The 21,614-nt window shown below is 38.7% G+C and overlaps 2 protein-coding genes and 1 long non-coding RNA gene across 3 annotated transcripts; all 3 read right to left on the minus strand.

The window, feature by feature from the left end:
• LOC147518007 (zinc finger BED domain-containing protein RICESLEEPER 2-like) lies at positions 1-652 on the minus strand. Its single transcript, XM_086593775.1, has 2 exons — positions 638-652; positions 1-555 (listed from the first exon to the last, which is right to left on the minus strand). Exons 1-2 carry the CDS (start codon positions 650-652, stop codon positions 1-3), a joined length of 570 nt encoding a protein of 189 aa, XP_086449901.1.
• A 127-nt stretch (positions 653-779) lies between these two features.
• Positions 780-1,100, minus strand: LOC147518008 (zinc finger BED domain-containing protein RICESLEEPER 1-like). The gene has a single exon (XM_086593776.1). It carries the CDS (start codon positions 1,098-1,100, stop codon positions 780-782), a length of 321 nt encoding a protein of 106 aa, XP_086449902.1.
• Positions 1,101-20,383: 19,283 nt separating this feature from the next.
• Positions 20,384-21,614, minus strand: LOC147518009 (uncharacterized). The gene is made up of 3 exons (XR_015213979.1): positions 21,478-21,614; positions 21,214-21,265; positions 20,384-21,102 (listed from the first exon to the last, which is right to left on the minus strand). It is a non-coding gene; the product is annotated as an uncharacterized LOC147518009 (long non-coding RNA).

The raw sequence follows: 21,614 nt of genomic DNA on the forward strand, positions 1-21,614 counted from the left end.
CTAATCTTGCCCACAAACTAAGCTTTCAACAAATCCAGGTTTCAGTTTACTACGAAAATGGTCAAGTATGCGACCTTCGGTACTAAAAGCTGACTCCAAAGCTACTGTTGACATTGGAATGGCCAATATATCCCGCGCCATATGTGAAAGAACTCGGTATTTGGATTGATTTAGCTTCCACCAGTTCAATATATCAAAATTCTCATCATCACTTTCAGCTTCCTCACCAAGGTAACGTTCTAGTTCTGATTTGTTTAAAGTGCCTTGCTGTTCTTGCAATAATTGCCTATAAGCTTTCTTCACATTTGCTGCTTTCCCAAACGTAAATTTTGAACCACCATCACTCCCTTTGTTTTGAGACTTGTTTTCACCAACAAAGTTAGAAAGCAAAATAGAAGAACGATATTGTTCGTAAAGACGAACTATGACAGCTTTTACCTTGTCAATCTTGTCTTCAACTGTACTCTCATCATGAATTTTCAGAAAGCAAAACCTCACATATTCCAACTTGTAACAAGGATCCAAAACTATAGCAACAATTAAAAGCATGTTAATCTTATCAATATTACCCCACCCCAATATTTGTTAAACTTCAGCTTCATTTTTTCAGCCATGTTAGAGAAAGAAACAATTTCACTTTTTGACCACTCATCTAAAAGTCCTTTAATGGCAAACACCTCATGAAAGTATGCATTAGAAGTTACATACCTATACCCTGACAAGCGTTTTGTTACCTTGTAAAACACTTCTAAGAACTTGCATAAATGGCTCGCTATCTCCTAGTCATCATCAGTTGGCATCTCATTCCCAATTTCAGTTTGAAACTGTGGATCTTGCTCTTCTAAGCGATCAAACGCCTTTTGAAACTCCAAAGCAGATTGTAACATGAAGAATGTTGAATTCCACCTGGTTGGGACATCCATACACACTGACCTGTTGTTGGAAATTTTTTCATGCTTAACACATTGGATAAATCTTTGCAAACATGAGGGTGAACTCTTCACAAACTTAACACAACTGCGAATTCGCTGCACCTCATCACGAACTTCATAAACACCATCTTTGACAATCAGATTCAAGATATGAGCACAACAACGCATATGAAAAAATTCACCATTCAATAACAAACCATTTTTTTTAATGAACTTCCTCTTTAATTATTGGACAGCCACATCATTTGAACTATAATTATCCATAGTAATTGTGTTTAACTTATCGATTCCTCAAGATAAAAGACATAACTCAATAGCATTCCCAATATACTCACCCTTATGTGGAGTTGGACTAACTCAAAAATTGAAATTTTTTTTATGTAATTTCCAGTCCTTGTCAATATAATGTGCAGTGATGCACATATATCCAAGATTCTGGATGGATGTCCACATGTCAGTGGTAATGCATACTCGTTGATCAGTTTCTATAAACATCTTTCTCAACTTTTGTTTCTCACTCAGATACAATCTCGTGCAAGCTTTCCTAATAGTAGGGCGGGACCTGTGCTGAAACCTAGGTTGCATAAGGTTGCAAAAGCGTCTAAAGCCTTAGTGCTCAACAAAATTTAACGGTAACTCATCAATCATAATCATGCGAGCAAGGCTATCTACACATGCTTCTTGATCAAATTTCCAACTAGAAAGATTAGTTTCACCATCACTATTAGAGAATGACAAAACAAGTTGTTTTTTATCCTTATTTGAACGATTGGGATTCAACTTACAACTATTTGTATGCCTCCATAAGGTGCTAGTTCCTTGTGAACTAACAACCCCTAGACCTTTCCCACAATACTTGCAGTTTGCACGACCAAAAGATGATCCATCAGGCTTCAACACTTTCTTGTAGTGCTCCCAAACATCATAAGTTCCTTTGTAAGGCTTTTTACGTTTCTTTGCTTCGTCCGCATGCTTAATATCAATCACATCAACAACAATTTCTTTGTTGTTCTCGGTATTATTATTTTCCGCCATTGAGAATGTTTATTCTGCAAGGTACAGATGAACAAACAATAAGACAAAATATTTCTTTTGGTTTCATACTTAGCAAAATATTGTGAAGAATTGAACAAACAATAAGACAAAAACGAAAAATACAGTAAAAAGAGAAGAAGAGATATGAACAAATAGGCAGCTGAAGGAATGATTCAATTGCAAAGAACTCGACACCTTTTCACAATTATATATGCAAATAGCACCGAAGTAGTTGCAATCTTTTGACAAAATCAAGGGGATTTGATTAATTGAGAGGGAAAGTAACGTGGTTGATTGATTTGATTCCATAATCCTAGGATATTCTCAATTTTAATTTTGATAAGAATAAATCTACTGAAGGAAAGTGTATAATAGAAAGAAGGAATGTATATAGGTACACGGGCTCGGGTTTCTCGGTTATTTGATATTCTAACCCGAGCCCAGCCCAAAACCGAGTTGGGCTTCCATTTTGCAAGACTGAGCCCGGACCATGGATCTAAAATGCAAGCCCAAGACCAGCAAAAATAGGGTTTTAGCCCATCGGGCTTGGGCTAACCCGACCCAAGTTCCACCCCTAGGGGTGACCTAGGCAGTTCGCCTTTATTATTGTTGCATGGCTTTGGCCAGATACATTAAGAACAGATAACCTGGGGCGACCTAAGTAGTTCACCATTATTATCTGCTATATTATCTGTTGGAGATCTGAACGAACTGGTTTTCACATAAGTGACAGTTTGGTAGTTTTAAAGAACTGGTTTCCTGAGTATGTTCAGACAGTTCGTATTTTGCACTTATGAAATGCATGTTTGCATTGAAGTATTAGCTTACTTTTGCTTGAATGCTTGTTGCATGTTATTTTGACATCTCAGTAGGAATTTTGACCTGGAGATGTATGTCCTGTCGTCTAAGAAGACTTAGGATGCATTGAAGTATTTGGGCTCGCTTGAGCATACTACTTTGAAGAGCATTTTGACTCTAGAAAGCATTTAGGGCTTAAGTGAGCATGTTTACGCTTAGAAAGCATTCTGCACTAAGTTAACCCTAGAAGTGTAGGTATCCTACTAGTGAGAAGTGTGTGAGCTATGTAGCCCTGAGCTCGAGTGAGCGTTTAATTGTGTAGAACGTTTAAGCTCCAGAAAGCGTTTAAGTTCAAATAATCATTTGGCTCTTAGAGAGCGTTCTGCTCTGAGTTGACCCTAGAAGTGTAGGTATCCAACTAGTGAGAAGTGTGTTAGCTAGTAGCCCTGAGCTAGAGTGAGCGTTTAATTGTTTAGAGAACGTTTGAGCTCTAGAGAGTGTTTTAGTTCGAGTTATCGTTTTGCTTTTAGAGAGCGAGCTGTGCGTCTATTTAATAACACTGAGAGACTGTAATGCATTGATGCAAAATAAAAACTATGTGTATAGTGTTAAGAGTAAGAACTCATGGAAATAGAATTTTTTATTGATAAAATTTCTTTAACAAGAAAGTATTCCAAGGACGTGGTAATTTCTGTCCATCTTGGGTTTTGATCCAATATGCTCCATTGCCAACGACTCGTTCAACTATGTAAGGGCCTTCCCATATTGGTGCCAGTTTCAAGTCATCCTTAGTCTTTTTCAAGACTAGGTCCCCATGTTGGAAACTTCGAGGGTTTACTCACTTGTTGTTTGTTTTCCTCAGATTTTGATGGTAGGATACCACTCAAATGGCTGCTAGGTCGCATCGTTCTTCAAGTAAGTCAGCCTCTCGAGCAAGAATGAAATCGTTCTGACTAGATTCGGCGATCTCAGATCGAGTCGTCGTAATTGTTAACTCAGTAGAAATGAAGGCCTCAGTACCGTAGCATAGTGAGAACGGTGACTCGCCTGTATTAGAATAAACTGTCGTTCTATGAGCCCTAGGATGTTTTCTAGCTATATTGGCATTGGCTCTTGTTCTTTTCAATCTTCTTCTTTAAATTCTCTAGGATTGCTTTGTTACTGGCTTTTGCTTGACCGTTGCTTTAAGTGTACTGGGGGGTGGAGAACGCGTGAACGATCTTCCACTTAGCCAAAAATTCCTTGATGGTTTTCCCTTGAACTGGGAGCCATTGTCCATGACCAATGCGTGGGGTAGGCTAAATCTAGTGATGATGTTGGTCCAAATGAAGTTTCTGACATTAGATTCTTTGACATGAGCCAAGGGAATCACTTCCACCCATTTGGTGAAGTAATCTATTGTAGCTAGGACGAACTGGAAGCATGTGCTTTTCTATGGAATGAATGGACCCATGATGTCCAAGCCCCACATGTGAAATGGCCAAGGGCTGGTAATGTTGATGAGTGCTCGAGCTGGCTGGATGATATTGTGGCCAAATATTTGACATTTCATGCATTTGAGTACATACTTCTTAGCATCAATCTACATTCATGGCTAGAAGTATCATTGTGAGATCGCTTTGTGAGACAAAGAGCGACCTCCTGTGTGGTTTCCACATTTACCCTCATGGATCTCTGCGAATTGAAAATCATTTGACCATGCTGGGCTTATGCACCTTAGATGGGGTCCTCGGGCGAACTTTCTGAAAAGTTTGCCGTTTACTAAACAGTAGCGACCTGACTGGTATTGAACCTGTCTGGCCTTGGTGCGATCTGTTGGTGCTTTAATTTGCCTAGCTGGATATAATCTATGATAGGTTGCATCCATGTTTGACTTATCTGAGTGTCAGAGAGTGGGCATAGGTTGCTGATTTCTAGGACATGCTAGTAAGCAGGTTTATCAATTACTTCGATGAGTAGTTTCCTAGGGTCATATTTTGGAGTTCGGGTTGTGAGGTACGCCATGCTGTCAGCATGGAGATTCTCTTCCCGTAGAAAATGGTGTATGATAACTTTATTGAAAGAAGGTAGTAATTGATTTACAACTTGGAGGTATTTAGAAAGATTACCTTTATTGGTGGTATACTCATTGACGACCTGGCGAACGACCAGTTGTGAATCGCTAAAGACCTTGAGCTCCTAAACTTTAAGCTCTAATGACATGCAGAGTCCCATGATCAGGGTTTCGTACTCAGCTTCATTATTGGAGGTCGCAAAATCAATGCGAACTTATTTTTCCACCATAGAGCCATCTGGTGACACTAGTACTACTCCGACTTTGCTGCCACATGGATTGCTAGCTTCATCTACGAAGAGTGACCATACCAATGCATTATGTTGTGTAGAGGTCGTGGAGTCGACCTCTGGTTCCCAGTTCAGGTCGTCAACTGGGAAATCTGCTAAGAAATCTGCCACGACTTGACCCTTCTGAGAGGTTCTTGGGGTGAACTTAATGTGGTGTTCACCAAGTTCTTCTACCCATACTGCCATGCGAGTTGTTTTGTTGGCTTTAAAAAGGATCTTATTTAGTGGGAGGTCGGTGATCACTTTGATTGGATGTGCTTGGAAGTATGGTCTGAACTTTCTTGCTGAGTAAAGTAATGCAAGTACTACCTTTTCAATGTGGGAGTAGTACTTCTCAACTGGCAACAATGTCTTGCTTGTGAAATAGATCGGTTTCTCTGCATTATGTTCCTCTTTGAAGAGAACTGAACTGATAGCGAAGTCAGACACAACTAAGTATAGCCCTAGTGTTTCAGCATCATTTGGTTTTGCCAACACAGGTGGTGTTGACAAGTAGTCCTTGAGAGTAGAGAACGCTTGGTGGCATTGCTCGTTCCATGAAAACTGTTCACCCTTATTGAGAATTTGCAGGAAAGGTCGACATTTGTCTAATGCTTTCGATATGAATCGGTTTAGAGCTGCCACCATTCCTGACAGTTTATGTATCTGCTTCTTTGTTTTTGGGCCTTTGCTAGTCTCTTAGCAAATAAGATAAAAAAATAGATAAGTGATCAAAATCACATCCTAATAACAAAAATAAAATCCTAACTCATTTTCGCAGGCATCGCGATTGCATTTACCATATGCAACAAGGCTTTAAACCTTTAAGTTCCCCAAAAGGACGAAGTTATAGTCTCGTGAGGGTTTTTCGGTGATATACCCACAAAATCAATCAATAGCATGTTCAAGAATGATAGTATTTTTTTCGTGAGAGAAATTCCTTACCCACTTTGTGCTTACTCCAATAGACAATCTCCATTGCTAATTACATTCTTTGCAAAAAGACTCATAGATTATGATGAGAGATAGTAAAAATTGACAAAAATTCTCAATCAAGGCTTATGTGTGTACTTAGTCAATTTTCTATACTCTCCTATCCAAGAAACGGAATCCCTAGTTTACCATAGGTAGATAATCTTGACTTTCAATCCTCACCGGGTCATACTCTCGAAAAAAGAATCTCTCAGAAGATGGTCTACTATTTTACCTCATGTATGTGGGGAAAAGAATAATGCATACGAACATCCCACATACTACCTTGAAAGACAGACTTCTGAATAAAAGTAGTCTCATGGAAAGAATGTCAATCACATATGAAGTGTCGGGTCCTTCACTTTAGCATCCTCTCACCTATTCTAGACTTAGGTACCATCTTGTAGTGATAAGTCATGGGTTGTAACTTGGCTTGGGTATTGGTTTATGAAGGAAAGGTAAAAAGGATTCTAAGGTTGTTTCAAAAACACTAAGGGTTTTGCTTATTTCTTTGGAAGATTTCTTCAAATTCTGTATTGAGAGAAAATTCTTCCTTTGTCTTAGCTTTTCCATCCATTCTCGCTCAACTTTTTTTTTTTTTTTTTTTTTTTTTTAAAGCTTTTAAGCTCGGTGGTATATCCTTGATTAGTACTGGGATATGCTTGTTTTCCACTAGCTTCTTTCACTTTGAACAGAATGATGGACTTCATTGTATCTCTCTGATATTTCCTTGTAATCTTCCTTTTGTGGTCTTTCTTCCTCCTTGTGCCCCTCGTATTCTCAGAAACATATGGGTATGGCTGATAAAGATTTTGGCTATACTCCTTGTCTGGAGTTGGGTGACGGGTGAAGGGTTTTATGAAAGAAAATGGCTTATTGTAAGGCTCAAAAGGGTTTAACATGATGGTCCTACTAGGTGGGATAAAGGCTGAATGGGTTCACTACTTGACTTATCAGTATGATACTCTATTTCGAATAGACTACAAGACCTAATAGCTATCTCCCCAGTTGATGTCACTTCGTGATTAACCAAATCAACGAATAATGAGACTATATTGCAACGACATAAAGAACTGAAAGATGTTGAGTCACTAAGACTCGGATTTTTCGTAAGAACTCTCCAAAGAATGGGTATAAAGCTCAAGTCTCACGGGTTAAGTCTAAAAATTCTACTTCCAGTTTACTAGGGGTTTAAATCTCTCTTCAAGTAAAAGTACACAAAACTGACCAAGTATTATGGTGGTGCCTTAATAAAGAATTCTATCAACAAGAACTATGTCCGAGCATAATAAATAGTCTAAGCGGTAATGAAATCAATAATATCAACTATCTATCAAACTCAACACTAAGCAGTATAGAATCTATATCCCAGACTCATCATTAAAATTCATTTTTCTCATGCTGCTGATATAGAAACAAAAATATTTTAGTTTTTGAAAACTAATTTTCGAAATTCATTTCTCAAGTATACCCTCCCCCAACTTAACATATGCATTGTCCTCAATGTATAGAAATTAAGTATATGAAATGAATGAGAAAAAGGGAAGATGTTACCATTGATGCCGAATTTTTACGTCAGATCCCCAAGACGTAATGTGAGTCTTTTAAAGTCAGATTCTCAAGACTATATATCATGCATTATCAATTTGGAGTGAGGAGATCAGATTTTCTCACCCAAATCTGACGAATGTTTGGAGGACGAGGAGGTCTCACCTTGTGGGTCATCAAAAATACTCCTTGATATGCTGGAAAGATTGTTGGTGAAGTTGCTTCTCTACCTTGCATTATTTCAGGTCTGATGATTGTGTGATAGGCCTTGTGGTTCCCCGCGGTAGAAGGTTGACGAAAATCTCTCTTTCTAACAGACAATAGTATCGATGTGCCCTTTACCACCACGGTGATGATAATGGATGTCCGGGTCGACTACACGCGGGGGTGGGCGATGGGACCGTTCACATACTTCTCTTGTTCGCACAATGATGGTGTAGAAGAAGCTGGGCAATTCTCCTTATCAATATGGTTCACTTTCTCGTTTTTAGAAGACTCATTTCAGTTTCTAGATTACGTTGTTTTTCAAAACTTCTTTAAGCTGATTTTCTAGTAACCGATTTTTCTCGGGCGTAGTTTGTTGTTCATCCTGAAATGTAGAGTTCATCTTCTCAAGATATGATACTCTCTCTGTCAATTTTTCATTCTGCTCACATAAATTCTGAATTTTCTGTAGAGATTCCAAGAACATGGCTAGCAACGCCTCTGTGGTGTGGTTCTCAGGTTCATCATAGTTTTTTGTAGATTGAGCACTTTCAATTGTATCTTCGAATGGGACGAATTCTTGTATCATGCTATCAAGGAAGTACACCTCTCCACCTTCGGCTTCATCACAATCCTTATGCAACAGGTGAAAGATATTTATGTCCATGGACATCTTACCAAAGTTGATCTTCATTTCACCATTGTGACAATTTATCAAAGCTTTTGAGGTAGCGAGGAAAGGTCGGCCTAGAATAATAGGAATTTTATCAAAGGCCTCCTTGGTGTCTATCACAATGAAATCCACTGGATAGTAGAAATCGGCTACTTGAACAAGAACATCCTCAACTATGCCTCTGGGAATCTTGGTAGAACGGTCAGCTAACTTCAATTTGACTTTTGTAAGCTTTAGGTTCTCCAGGCCCAACGCTTGGTACACATGATATGGCAAGAGATTAACACTAGCACCAAGGTCTAAAAGAGCATTACCCGTGAATTTTTCTCCTATCTTGCATGATATTGTAGGACTTCCTGGATCTTTGAGCTTGACCGAGCTTGGCGATGGATAATAGATGTTGTTTGTCCAGCTAGAAACGCTTGCTTTGGAACATGAGTACTTCTCTTTATGTTGCATGCATCCTTCAAGAATTTGGCATATGATGGCAACTGCTTGATCACTTTGAGAAAGGGGATATTGATGTGATCTTTCTCAAATGCCTCCTTCATCTCTAAAAATTGCTTGTCCTTTTTGCTTTGAGCAAAAAACATAGGAAAAGGTGCGCCGGTACAAACACACATCAGCATGTGTTTGCTCTTCTTTCTCTTTGGCATTCTTGCATATCTTGTCTTGGTCATCTTGACAAATGGGAGTGGAAAGGATTTCTCCCACTTCCTTTTGAACTTCATTTGAAATCTTGACCGATTGCTCTGTAGCAATGTCATCATGAGAAGGTAAGTCAACCTTGTTGTCAACCTTCAATCGATCCGGAGTAGTAATCGAAATGACATGATCATGGAGTTGATCAAGACTAGAAGTTGTCCCAATGTGGCATACATCTTCACTCTTCAATATTGGTTCCAATAAGCTAGGTTGAGTGGCTTGTGTCTTCTGCACAAAGCGGTGGTGAGTTGGTCGACCTTAGCCTCTAGAGACTCCATTCTAGAACATTGACTTGCCCGAGATTGGCTTTGGAGATTGAGTGAGAGACCGCAAGAAGCTCTAGAACACTTTCAAACTTCTGATTTTTCTGTGATAGCAAAGTAATTGCATTCTCCAGGTTGGCAGGTGCGGCATAATTTTTCCTAGGATCAGGCACTAACTCTCCACTTGTATTGGAATTTTGTTGAGAGTATAATTGTTGTTGAGGGACCAACTGTGAAACTTGACTTGTCTGTGGAATATAACTTTGATCTTGAGAACACGGGGTCCAAAGATTCGCCTCCAATAATTACCTTGAAAGTTATTACCACCTTGGTTGGGCCTCTGAAATGAGTTTATATTGTACTCTCCAACTGATGCATGTTGATAGTAACCAGGACATTCTAGAGTTGCATGAGAAGTGTCCGAACAGACTTCGCAGCATTGGCTAGCTTGCATGATTGGGAGAGATTTAGCTTGAGACTTGTTGATCTTGGAGGGATTCATAGAGAACTGATTAAATTTCTTACTCAGAGTTTCAATGTTGGTGGCCAGGCTGGCCAATGTAGACTTCAGTTCTTGATCTGATTGTTCATGTGCTTGGTAACCAAATTGCTTTGGCTCCCCCTCCATGCTAGCGACATCCTCGTTGCTAGTAGTCCATTGTTGTGTTTCTTCAGCTAAATTCTCGAGAAAGTTGTAAGCTTCCTCTCCATCCATTGATGTAAACTTGCCTTTGTGCATTGGGATCATCATCTCGCTTGTTCATCATCGAGAGTCCTCGATAGAAAAAATGAGCAAGTGTGCTCTTATCATAACCATGATGTGGACATGAGACTAACAAATTATTGAATTTCTCCCAGCTTTGATGATATTCTTCAGTCACTTTTCCTTTGAAATTGCTGATAGCTTGCTGCATGGCATCTGTCTTCTGGGGTGGGTAGAACTTGTTCATAAACTTTGTTCTCAACTTCTCCCAGTTGTCTATTGAATTGATCGGCTGTGCAGTTAACCATTCAGATGCTTTACCTTCTAGTGAGAGCGGAAAAAGAATCAACTTGATACTCTCATCTTTGATATCTGGTTCTTGAAAGTTAGAGGTGGATCGATAGAAATTTGTTCATGTGAACATATGGTTGAACATTATGCGAACCATTGAACTTTGGAAGCATAGAGATTACCGATGCTCTAAGTTCAAACCGGTTTAGCTTCAGATCTGGAAAAACAATACTGCTAGGTGGGTCTCCAATGATTGGCGAATAGAAATCGCTCAACTTCTTCCTCTGTTGTGCTTGCATGGGTGGGATAGCTTCAGGATTATTGGTGTCTACAACACCTCCATCATTGCGTGCGGCCATTGTATCAATCTCGTCTAGTATTCTTGTGAGTCGGTTGTTAAACCTTGTCCACTGTTGTGTTCTTACTGGACGATGATATGGACGACGGGGCATACACTAGAAAATTCTATGCGAAAATAACAATAAACTATCCTACTATGCAACTATTCTAACTTATACTAGAATGTAAAACTACTTTTCTTCAACTGAGTTGGGCTTTGCAGCTAGTACCTGCCCGTTTGTCTAAAAAATGTCTCTTCGAGGGCTATGGTGAATCACTTGGATTGCTTAAGTACCACGCCCACCAAACGATAGTCCGTTTGTCAAGATTCAGACAAGAAACACTAGAGTCTGATATTTCGCTGTGTTGGCTTACAACTTCAATTGTTGAAAAGATCCTAAATGCAATTATACTAGAAAGCAATAAAACTAAACTATGATGCAACTATACTAAAAAGCAATAAAAAGAATGAAGATTTGACTAACCTGGATGGTAGATCTTGTCTTCGAGATGTCCTTCAAGCTTCTTTCTTTCTTAAAAGGATGGATGATGCGGCTAAAATTACCTCAAGATCCAAAATTCTAATCTTGAAAGAAAACCTTAAACATAAACAACTTTAAAACGGCAGCGGCGCCATTGACACAACCTCCTTTTGTGTATGTAAATGGTATAGTCGTTGAACAAAAGAGAAGCTTATCAAAACCTAATTATCCCTCAATGAGTAAAGGATGAGTAGGGTATCATTCCACTTTTAAGTGTATGTTTATATGAAGGACAGGACTGGAAAGGGGGTTTGAGGGATTAAAAACTATGATTATAGATATAGTAGATTCTAATGCTAAACTAAACTAAACTAACTAAACTTATACTAAAGCTAAGAATTGGAAATAGGGAGAGAATATGAGAGAGATAGATTCAAGAGATTCAAATCCACCATTGCTTTTTATTCAATGACCTTTTGCTTCATGTTGTTCTCCAAGTAGACTACAATCGGGCAATCGAGTGAAAGATGCCTTTTTTAGGTGAAACATCGTTAAACAATTAACTCTACTTAAGGTTGTTCCTATGTTCATGTTACTAGTATCTTCTTTCCTTTTATGTGAGTTTGGGCAGCTATTCAATGAATCACCATCTAAGGCAAACACAAGGAATACTTCCCTTACTCTAAAACACTACACAACTAGAAGAAAAGTAGAGAATAATAGTATAATATTCAATTACAATAAATAAAACTCTATTCTAGCATTATATTCAATTGCAATAAATAAAAGCATGTTACTAGCAAATATTCAATTGCAATAAATAAAACCCTAAACTAGCATGATATTCAATTGTAATAAATAAAAACCTTAATCTATACTTCCATCCCCTGGTGTGGGCAATGGAACTAATAACTAAAAACATAAAGAACTAACCTGATTGAAGAACACTATAAACCAGAAGAATCATTAAACCTTAAGCACTGGCTTCATCTCCTCCTTTGAAGGAGAAGATTAGCCTTCCATAAAGAAGGAAGAACACGAAGAACGAGAAGAAGAAGAGTTGAAGAACATAAGACTAGAAAGACTAACTTATTAAGACTCAGCTAGTTAAAACCGATCTTTTATTATTAATCTCTCTCTGCCTCAAGTTCTGGAGACAAGAATATAAGTGAATTGGCCAATTACATGAGGCACTTAGGTCCTCTATTTATAGGGGTTACAATGAGTTCTAGAAGCATTCCAAACCGTCATTTATTTCCTAATACAAATAGATTTCTTTTCGAGTCCAACTTCATGTCCAAACCGAGAAGGAATTGGCTACGATGTCGATCCATGCGTCCGGACTCATTATCCATGCGTCTCGGACTCAAGAAATGCGTCGGGCCGCTTCGATCTATCGTCCCCTGACTCATTCAATGCGTCTGGGGGCTCGATATACATCGTCCCGTGCCGCGATAAGCCGATTTTCTCTCTTTTGCTCTATCCTTCTATCCTCTTTTGCGGGCTTTGGTCCAAGCAACGAATCCTTTGGCCTTGGGCTTCCAAATAGACTTTAATATAGGTCCAAGTCGCATATTTAACAGCTCCAATTCCTTGGCCTTCTCCATGATTGTCCACGGGCCTCCCATGTGATCCTTAATGCTCCGAATTGCTTCGTTTTACCCCATTTTCTCTAATATTCTACAAAAACTCTCTTTTTCACCTGTAGAGTCTTAAAACACAACTTATAAACACTATTAGTCCACTAAGATGGCTAAACAAGAGGCATAATCGAGGGTTAAATAGTACTTTTTGAGCACTTATCACCGGGCATGTCCAAGAATGCTCAAATCTGATCTGGGTTTGCTTCTATCCCACGTTGTTAGACCTGATACCCTAGAAATTTCCCCGAGGACGCTCCAAAGAGGCATTTCTTGAGGTTAAGTTTCATCTGAGTTCGCCAAAGTCTGGAGAACGCTTGTGTGAGATGATCTAAGTGATCTCCAGCTTTCTTACTTTTGACGACCTTGTCATCTATGTAGACTTCCATGGTGTCACCTAACATGTCTTAGAACATATCAGTGATGAGTCGTTGGTAGGTTGCTCCAGCGTTCTTGAGGCCGAACGGGAGGACGTTGTAACAGTAAGTTCTTTGCTCTGTTACGAATGAGGTTTTCCCTTGGTCTTCTTCTGCCAGTAGGATTTGGTTGTAGCCACTATAAGCATCCATGAATTACAAGAGCTCATGGCCATAGGTCTGGTCCACAAGTCGGTCGATTCTTTGCTATCTTTAGGAGTTTCCTGATTTAGGTTGGTAAAGTCCACGCAAAGGCGAACTGTGCAATTCTTTTTTGGGACTGCTACTATGTTAGCGACCCACTCAGGGTAATCGACCTTCCTAATGAAGCCAAATTTTTTGAGATTTTTGACCTCTTCATTGATTGCTTTTTGAAATATAAGGGATAACTTTCGAGGTCGTTGGCGAACTAGTTTAGCATTTGGGTTAACATTTGACTTATGGCATGCAACATTGGGATTAATTCTAGGCACATCGATGTACGACCAAGCAAAAATATCTTTATTTAATAATAAAAAGCTTACAAGTTATGCCTTGAGAGTAGGATCAAGGTTAGCTCCTACATAAATGAACTTAAGGTCTTCCTCGGTTCCTAGGTTGACCTTTTCCTTCAATTCGGGCTTAGCAGCCACCTCAGTGGGCTGAGCGACCTCTGGGGTCTTGGTCTCTTGAGGTGCGTCCTTGACTTGAAGGGGTGGGGCGACCTCTGGGATCTTGGCTTCTGGAGGAATGTTTTTGGCTGAGCCCCCAGTGTTTGCCTTTGGCAGATCGCCTCCAGGGGTTTTGGTCAGGGTCTTGACCTCAGAGATGAAGTCTTCTGCCAGCTTCGTTTTGGCGATCTCTCCCTTGTTTTTGAGTAAATCCCTAGCAAGCTTGTTAACTGAGAGGATCTGGTTGCAATTGTGAGCATCGAGATGGTTGCTTCTGAGCTCCATCATGCCTCTGGGGCCAGGGAAACGTAAAACATAATGGAGTGTTGATGGCACTGCTTGCATCTTGTGGATCCAACAACGTCTTAAAATAGAAGTATAGGACGAGTTGACATCTAGAACGCTGAAGCACGTGTTGATGCTGACTTTATCTTCGTGTGATCTGACTGAGATAGGTAGAATTATGTCTCCAATTGGGTCAGCTCGAGATCCATTGAAGCCATAGAGGGGGGCTATTGGATCAATCATGACCGACCTAGGCAAGTTCATCTCTTTGAGGGTTTGATAGAACAGAATGGCGCACGAACTGCTTGGGTCGATTAGGAAGCGCTTGACTGTCTAGTCGCTAATTTTGACGTGGACAACTAGGGCGTCATTGTGTGGGAGGCAAACCTTGTTGAGGTCGACCTTAGTGAAGGTTATGTCTCCCTGGAGAACGTGACAAAATCTCCCTGGAAGGTTGATCGTCATGTTATTATCTCTGTCAGATGAGTGCTGGCGGCGCTCATGACGAGATCGCTCATTTGAGCGTCCTTGAGCATAGGAGTGTTCCCTATTGGTGTTGCGCTGTGGAGTTCGGCTTTGCTCTCTACGAGCCATGAGCTTGTGGTGCAGGTCGCAGTCGGTAATATTAGTATAGTGCTTGATATGCCCTGCCTCAATGAGGTCTTAGAGGTAGTGCTTGAGCCCACGACATTCGTTGGTCTCATGACCCTTTGCTTTATGGAAAGCGCAGTACGACTTTCCTAGTGTGTCTTCTGGCTGTTTTACCTCAGGTTGGTAATAGGCCGCTGTGTTTTTATTTTCTCCAGTATATAGCTTGGAGATCTTGTCAGCACAGTGAACTCGCGTTTCCTGTGCGTCCTGGCACCAGACTTCTGTCCCTATGGTCTAGGTCGCTTATTTGAGGATGGGGCAGCTTCTGAGATTGCTGTGACTTCCCCTTGCTCGCCTTCATTGTCTAGCGCTTCCTGTAACTTGATATACTTGTACACGCGAGCGTACAGGTCTTCCAATTTTTCAGGACGCTCCTTTGTTAGCGACCTGTATAGCCATGTGTGTTTCTGTATAGCCTTAGTGAATTCCAAGGTGGCGAAGGACTCTTTGAGGTCGGTGTCCATTGACAACAACTCGGTCTTGAAGCGTCCTAAGAAGGAGAATATTAACTCATCGCTCTTATAGGAAAGCCGGAAGAGTGAGTCGAGGTCGGCTTTTTTACATCTATTGTGGACGTAATGGCTAGCAAATTGATCGGTTAGCTTCTCAAAGCTATCAATGGAGTTCGATTCCAGTGAATAGAACCAGTCGAGAGCTCCGTCTTTCAGGCTTGCAGGTGGTCGAACTCCTGTGCACTATAAAGTGCGAGGCTTTAGATGTAGTGAACTACGTGTTGAACGGGACACGTAGTGCCATCATACATCGTAAAGCGCGGCTGGATGAAGTCCTGAGGAGAGGGTTTACTGAGTACCTCTGCTGTGAATGGGGACGCTCTGTATGTCTTCAACATCTTCTGGACAATCGGAGTGGCGTCCTTCTTCACAGTACTCTACTCGATATGCTGGGATAGCTCATTGATTTGTTGGTTCACCTTGTTTATGTTGTCCTCAGCGGTGACTCCATTCGGATTTTGTGTAGCGACCTGATTTTTTAGTGCCGTGTTTTCCTGTCGCAAGTTGTTGATGATGTCGTTCATGGCTCCCATTTGGGTGACCATAACCTTCATTTGTTATTGTAGGCTTTCCATGCTTCGTGGGCTTAAAAATTGACGATTTTATGAAGATGATTGGAAGAAATTGAAATTTGCGTAGATGAATTTTCAAGTAATTCCATCCACAGACGGCGCCAATGTAAAGTTTGTATTTCGTTTAACCTTACTGGTGTAGGCAATTTGGGGGAGAAGGGTTGATTGATTGGGTTTGACCGAGTTCATTTAGACAAACTGCCTACGTATCAAGTTCTCTCAATAGGGGGGAGACTTGAATTAGGTCTCACGTAATTCCTCTTCTTCTTTATATAAGCAATGGTGCCCTCGCCTCCTCCTTTCTCGCGTTAGGTCAAGTTCTGGACTTGATGACATTTAATGAGCCATGAAGGCGTCCTGTGGTGGAGTAATGGTGTGCATAGCTGAAGCTCCAATCTTGATGATGCCACCTGCAACATACATTACTAGCCGTTGGGATGCTGGCTAGATTTAGCATTCTGGACGCTTGACGTTCTGGACGCGGACGTTCTGGGAGAAAAGTGTTTAGGGTGCTGATGAGGTCGCTTAACCTGTATGAACTAATCATCAGCGACCCGGACGTGTGGCTACGTGTGATCATCCTGGAGTGCTTGACATGTGTTTAATATTTACTGTAAGTGTATATTACTCCCTCACAAAGTGCTATTTTTTTTTTTATGGCATTGGGTATTCTAATTTCCATGTCGCCAAGTTAATTATCATAGAGCCTAGAGTTGAGCCGAGGAGTGAGTATCACTTCGAGCAGGGTCCCTTTGTAATTGGTAATACTTGAAGTTTCAGTCATGTCGACCTTAGAATTCAATGGTGTTGCCATATCGAAACTATGAAGGAGATGAGCAAGCACCAAGTGGATCACATTGAGGGCGAAACCTAGCCCTGGACACATCCTCCTACCAGAATTGAATGGAACGAGTTCCAATTTCAAAATGCTGACCCTTGACATCCATGCTGATGACCGAGTTTCCACTAAGGTATGTCTCTGGCCGGAATTCTGAAGGATCAGACCACACGGTAGGATCTTGTTGCACCTTCCATACGTTCAACATGGAATCCTCCTATATTGCAATCTTCTGTCGCCTCACGTTTGAAAAGAGGTCAGCTTGGTATATGTAGAAATTTAAATAAAGAGAATTATTTATTGATAGTTGAATCCTTTATATTGAGAAAGCAAATGTTTAAATAGATGTGGCTGAGTGCATCAATATGGAAAAAATAGGACAGAGGATTATAAATAAATCCTAGAGATAAAATCTTACCATATTAACCTAGATTAAGAAATATAATCTTACCATACTAATCTAAATCTAGACTATTCCAATCTAATAGATATTATGCACATATTGCATAATATATTTCAATAATCCCCTTTAATCTCATGGTGCTTGAAAGACAGCATGAGATTAACACCATAATAAAATGTCGTCAAACTTGAAGCTGGAAAATCTGTCCAAAAGTGTGACAAATGTTGTTTGTAGCAAAGCACCATCCATGAACGATAACACCCGATAAACAAGCTCTGGACACACGTCTCGGTAGCAACAAACAAAGGGCTTCTCTTTTTGAGACAGCACCAACAACGATGGAATCCTCTTCATAAGGTAGTACCAACAACAAAAGGCTTCTCTTCATGAGGTAGCATAAACAACAGAGTATATCAAATTATGGTGATGCTTGTAAAACAAAAACCAATACTAATTCTATCAAAGAGATAATGATGGCGAATAAAACTCATACAAAAACATACTTTTGGTTCAAACATGGTGATGGAGTTGAAGTTGCATAGAAAACAACATTATTGCTACTAAACAATTAAGCCAAAGAAAAATATACCTTATGAAAGTGTGGAAAATAGTCTGGCGGGTAGCATTGTGGCGACCGCCTGCCATAAAAAAGAATTTACCCTAGGATCGAACGTAAGCTCTTGATACTATGTAGAAATTTAAATAAAAAGAATTATTTATTGATAGTTGGATCCTCTTCATAAGGTAGTACCAACAACAAAAGGCTCCTCTTCGTGAGGTAGCATAAACAACGGAGTATATCAAATTATGGTGATGTTTGTATAACAAAAACCAATACTAAATCCCTCAAAGAGATAATGACGGCAAATAAAACTCATACAAAAATATACTTTTGGTTCAAACATGGTGATGGAGTTGAAGTTGAATAAAAAACAACATTATTTCTACTAAACAATTAAGCCAAAGAAAAATATCTTATGAAAGTGTGGAAAATAGTCTGGCGGGTAGCATTGTGGCGGCCACCTGCCAAAAAAAAAATTACCCTAGGATCGAACCTAAGCTCTTGATACCATGTAGAAATTTAAATAAAGAGAATTATTTATTGATAGTTGGATCATTTACATTGAGAAAACAAATGTTTAAATAGATGTGGCTGAGTATATCAATATGGAAAAATAGGACAGAGAGGATTATAAATAAATCCTAGAGATAAAATCTTACCATATTAACCTAGATTAAGAAATATAATCTTACCATACTAATCTAAATCTAGACTATTCCAATCCAATAGATATTATGATATTGCATAATATATTTTAATAGTATAGCCATATCTATTCTTTCAATATGGCTCCGAGGTAAACCAAATTGTTATAATTAATATCAGAATCATCCACTTTCCTCTCTCCAACATGTTGGTCCAATTCGTCTTGGGCCTTTAGTAGTAGAGAAAGGACCGATGTTAATCCACCGATGTGGTGTCGCTCCCACCAAGGATCATTCCCTTGAAAACACAAACTGAAATAATTCCAACAATTAGTTAGTACACTATAATCACAATTCACAAAACACAAATTGAAACAATTCCAATTCCAATTAGTTAGTACACTATAATTCAATTCACAAACATATAACCTATTATATGGGCCATTATATTTTTGGAAAAGAAGTAAAAGTTTGTAGCATGCATGTTATAAGTACATACCACGCATATGGATTTGATGAAAGTCGCAATGTCAAGACAATGGAGCTGACTCTCCTCCATCATGGACATTGTAATATCGATGAAGTCTTCTTTGTGATCCTTATTGCTGCTGCCATGTACCTTTCGCTTTTGTTGATGCTCTTTCACGAATCAAATATGGAGTCAGTCAAGTTCCTTGTCTGTCTTCTTCATGGAACCATCATGACCAAACAAGTAAACTTTAGATACAAGTAACACTAGGTTGAGCTAGGAAAAGAGGGATTAGTTAGATATGACAATCATTGTTTCCTCATGCTACTTGTCTTAGCATAGAGATATAGAGATATGTAAGATAAGTAGGGATCATTAAAATGTGATAACTTGATGAAGCAACAAGAACATTCACTAGGTTAATAATCACTTCTTCAAAACTTCTTCTCTTATTTCATAAAGATCAAACATTTACTGTTTATTATTTAGTTTCAAGTTAGAGTAACACAATCAATCCACACAAACCATCTATCCAATCCTCAAGGATCAAAGTCGATCAAGGTACTCCGCACTGCTCCACTATATTTGGAGGTGGACAACTACACTTTAACTCAACAATTAATTGTTCATCATCATGTATATATAGAGAAAACGTGTGTGTGTGTTTTGGGAGATAACAACGATTCTAATTTTCCATAAAAATTAGACTATAATTTGAAACAACTTCTAATTGCCAAAATATTCATATAGATAGGGATATTTCATCATATAAGCCCATGTTTTGTAAAACATCAATTATACATGACGTGTTTCCAACATGTGAGACATTTTAAGGAGTCCAATAAAATCCAATGGTAGCCAATACCAATGACTGCCATAACCGAGCGAGCTTTCACTAGGGAATTAGTACCATATTTTTATTGAAAAATTAAAAATATAGATTAAAGTACAATATAATTGACATAAAATGTAATTAATATTTCATTATTTGTCCTTTCTTCGACATGCATGTCTCTCTTCAGTATTGCAATATTAATTATACTGCTAATAGGGTGTGCATAGGTACCCAATTACACAAAACCGAACCGAAACCATTTATAGTGGGTCTGGGTCCTAAAATGTTAAACCCATTAAAAGTGGGTCTTTAAGAACCGAGCCGATAAATAACCGAAACCGTTAGAATCGAATAGTAAAAAACCGATGGGTACCTGAACTAAAATCGGAACCGATTATTATGATTTTGATATATAAAGTTTAGTATTATATTACACTAAATAAAGACATATCAAAACATTATAATATATAATTTTTGTTTCTTAGGTGTAAAAGTCTACTAAATATATATAGCATAATAGTTAATATATGTCATTAAATACATGTTTTATAAAATATTACATTAAACATGTGTGTTATAGATGTTAATAATAATGTCAACGTCCACACATATACTATGAATTAGCTAATACACTATATATACTAGCAAAAAGCACGTGTTATACACGTGGATGACAAATTTAATGTATTAAAAAGAGTATGTATGATAACTTGTTTACAAAGTGACAACTAAAATAATCTAACAAAATATGTCATCTGGTTCTATAGACGGAACCATGCAAAGAATGTGAGAAAAAAAATTGCAATTGTTTATTATAGATTTGAGTCAAAGACCACACTCAACATAGCAAACATAGGAATTGAAGAATAATTGCTTCCTCTAAATTTGAATTAGAAAGATATATTAATTACCCCCACAATTGTCATAAGGGAATGAGAAAAACTAATAACTAACTAAAAACTTCTACTAAATAAAAAATCCTTAAGGAGTAGCCTTGAGATCCTAAACTGCAACTGCATAACTTTGAAGGACCTGTAAATCAGACAAAGATTGGATTAGAATCCATCTTTTTGCGGTATTATATTATTTTAATATATTTTTTGTTGATTTTATCTAAGCCATAGATTAAATCCCTAAGTAACACACAATAAGCTCATATATTGACCAGGCGATGATAACAGAATTGTTTTTGCTGATTTTCTCTAAGCCATGGATTAAATCCCTAAGTAACACAATAAGCTCAATAAGGACCAGGGGATGATGACAAAGAGTTTGAATATTTCCTGCTGCAATCACTCTAAGAATACGATGCAGATCAGTGAAAAAGGTTGTTGCATCAGCCACAGGGAAAAGTTTTTCTGTCATTGAAAGAAAAGAGGTAAAAGAACAGCATAAAAAATTTCTGAAGATGATAAGAAAGGATGTAAGAAAATCATAAAGCACAATAAACTGTGGAGTTGACATCTCACAATCTTTGTCTGCATAAACTTGAACAACTCCATCTTCCATCCAAAAATAATGCTGTGAACGAAAGGGAAAAGGATAATATTTAAGTGGAAATAAATAAAGGACAGTTAAATTTGAAAAGAAATTAAATAATTGACGCATCCCCACAGCAATACAAGTCATGCTTTCAGTCTTTACTTACTAAGCAGAAGAGGGGAGTATTGAAGAAATGGAAATACAAAATCACCAGTTGTAGTAGCATTCAAGTTTCAAAAGTATAAACTCACGTCAGTTTTTGCCAAATATCCAATTTGGCATTCCTACATTATGCTACACCAGCTGTAGTAGAGATCCCTGGTAAGATACGTAAAAAAATGTTTTTGTTTTAAAGATAAAGCCTCACACCAATATCTGACAATTAAAG

Source organism: Coptis chinensis, chromosome 2 (assembly GCF_015680905.1).
Source record: "Coptis chinensis isolate HL-2020 chromosome 2, ASM1568090v1, whole genome shotgun sequence".
NCBI lineage: Eukaryota > Viridiplantae > Streptophyta > Magnoliopsida > Ranunculales > Ranunculaceae > Coptis > Coptis chinensis.

What these genes read in the sequence shown, in the direction of transcription:
- LOC147518008 (XM_086593776.1), bottom strand. Translation starts at nt 1,100, where the DNA reads ATGCGTTGTTGTGCTCATATCTTGAATCTGATTGTCAAAGATGGTGTT.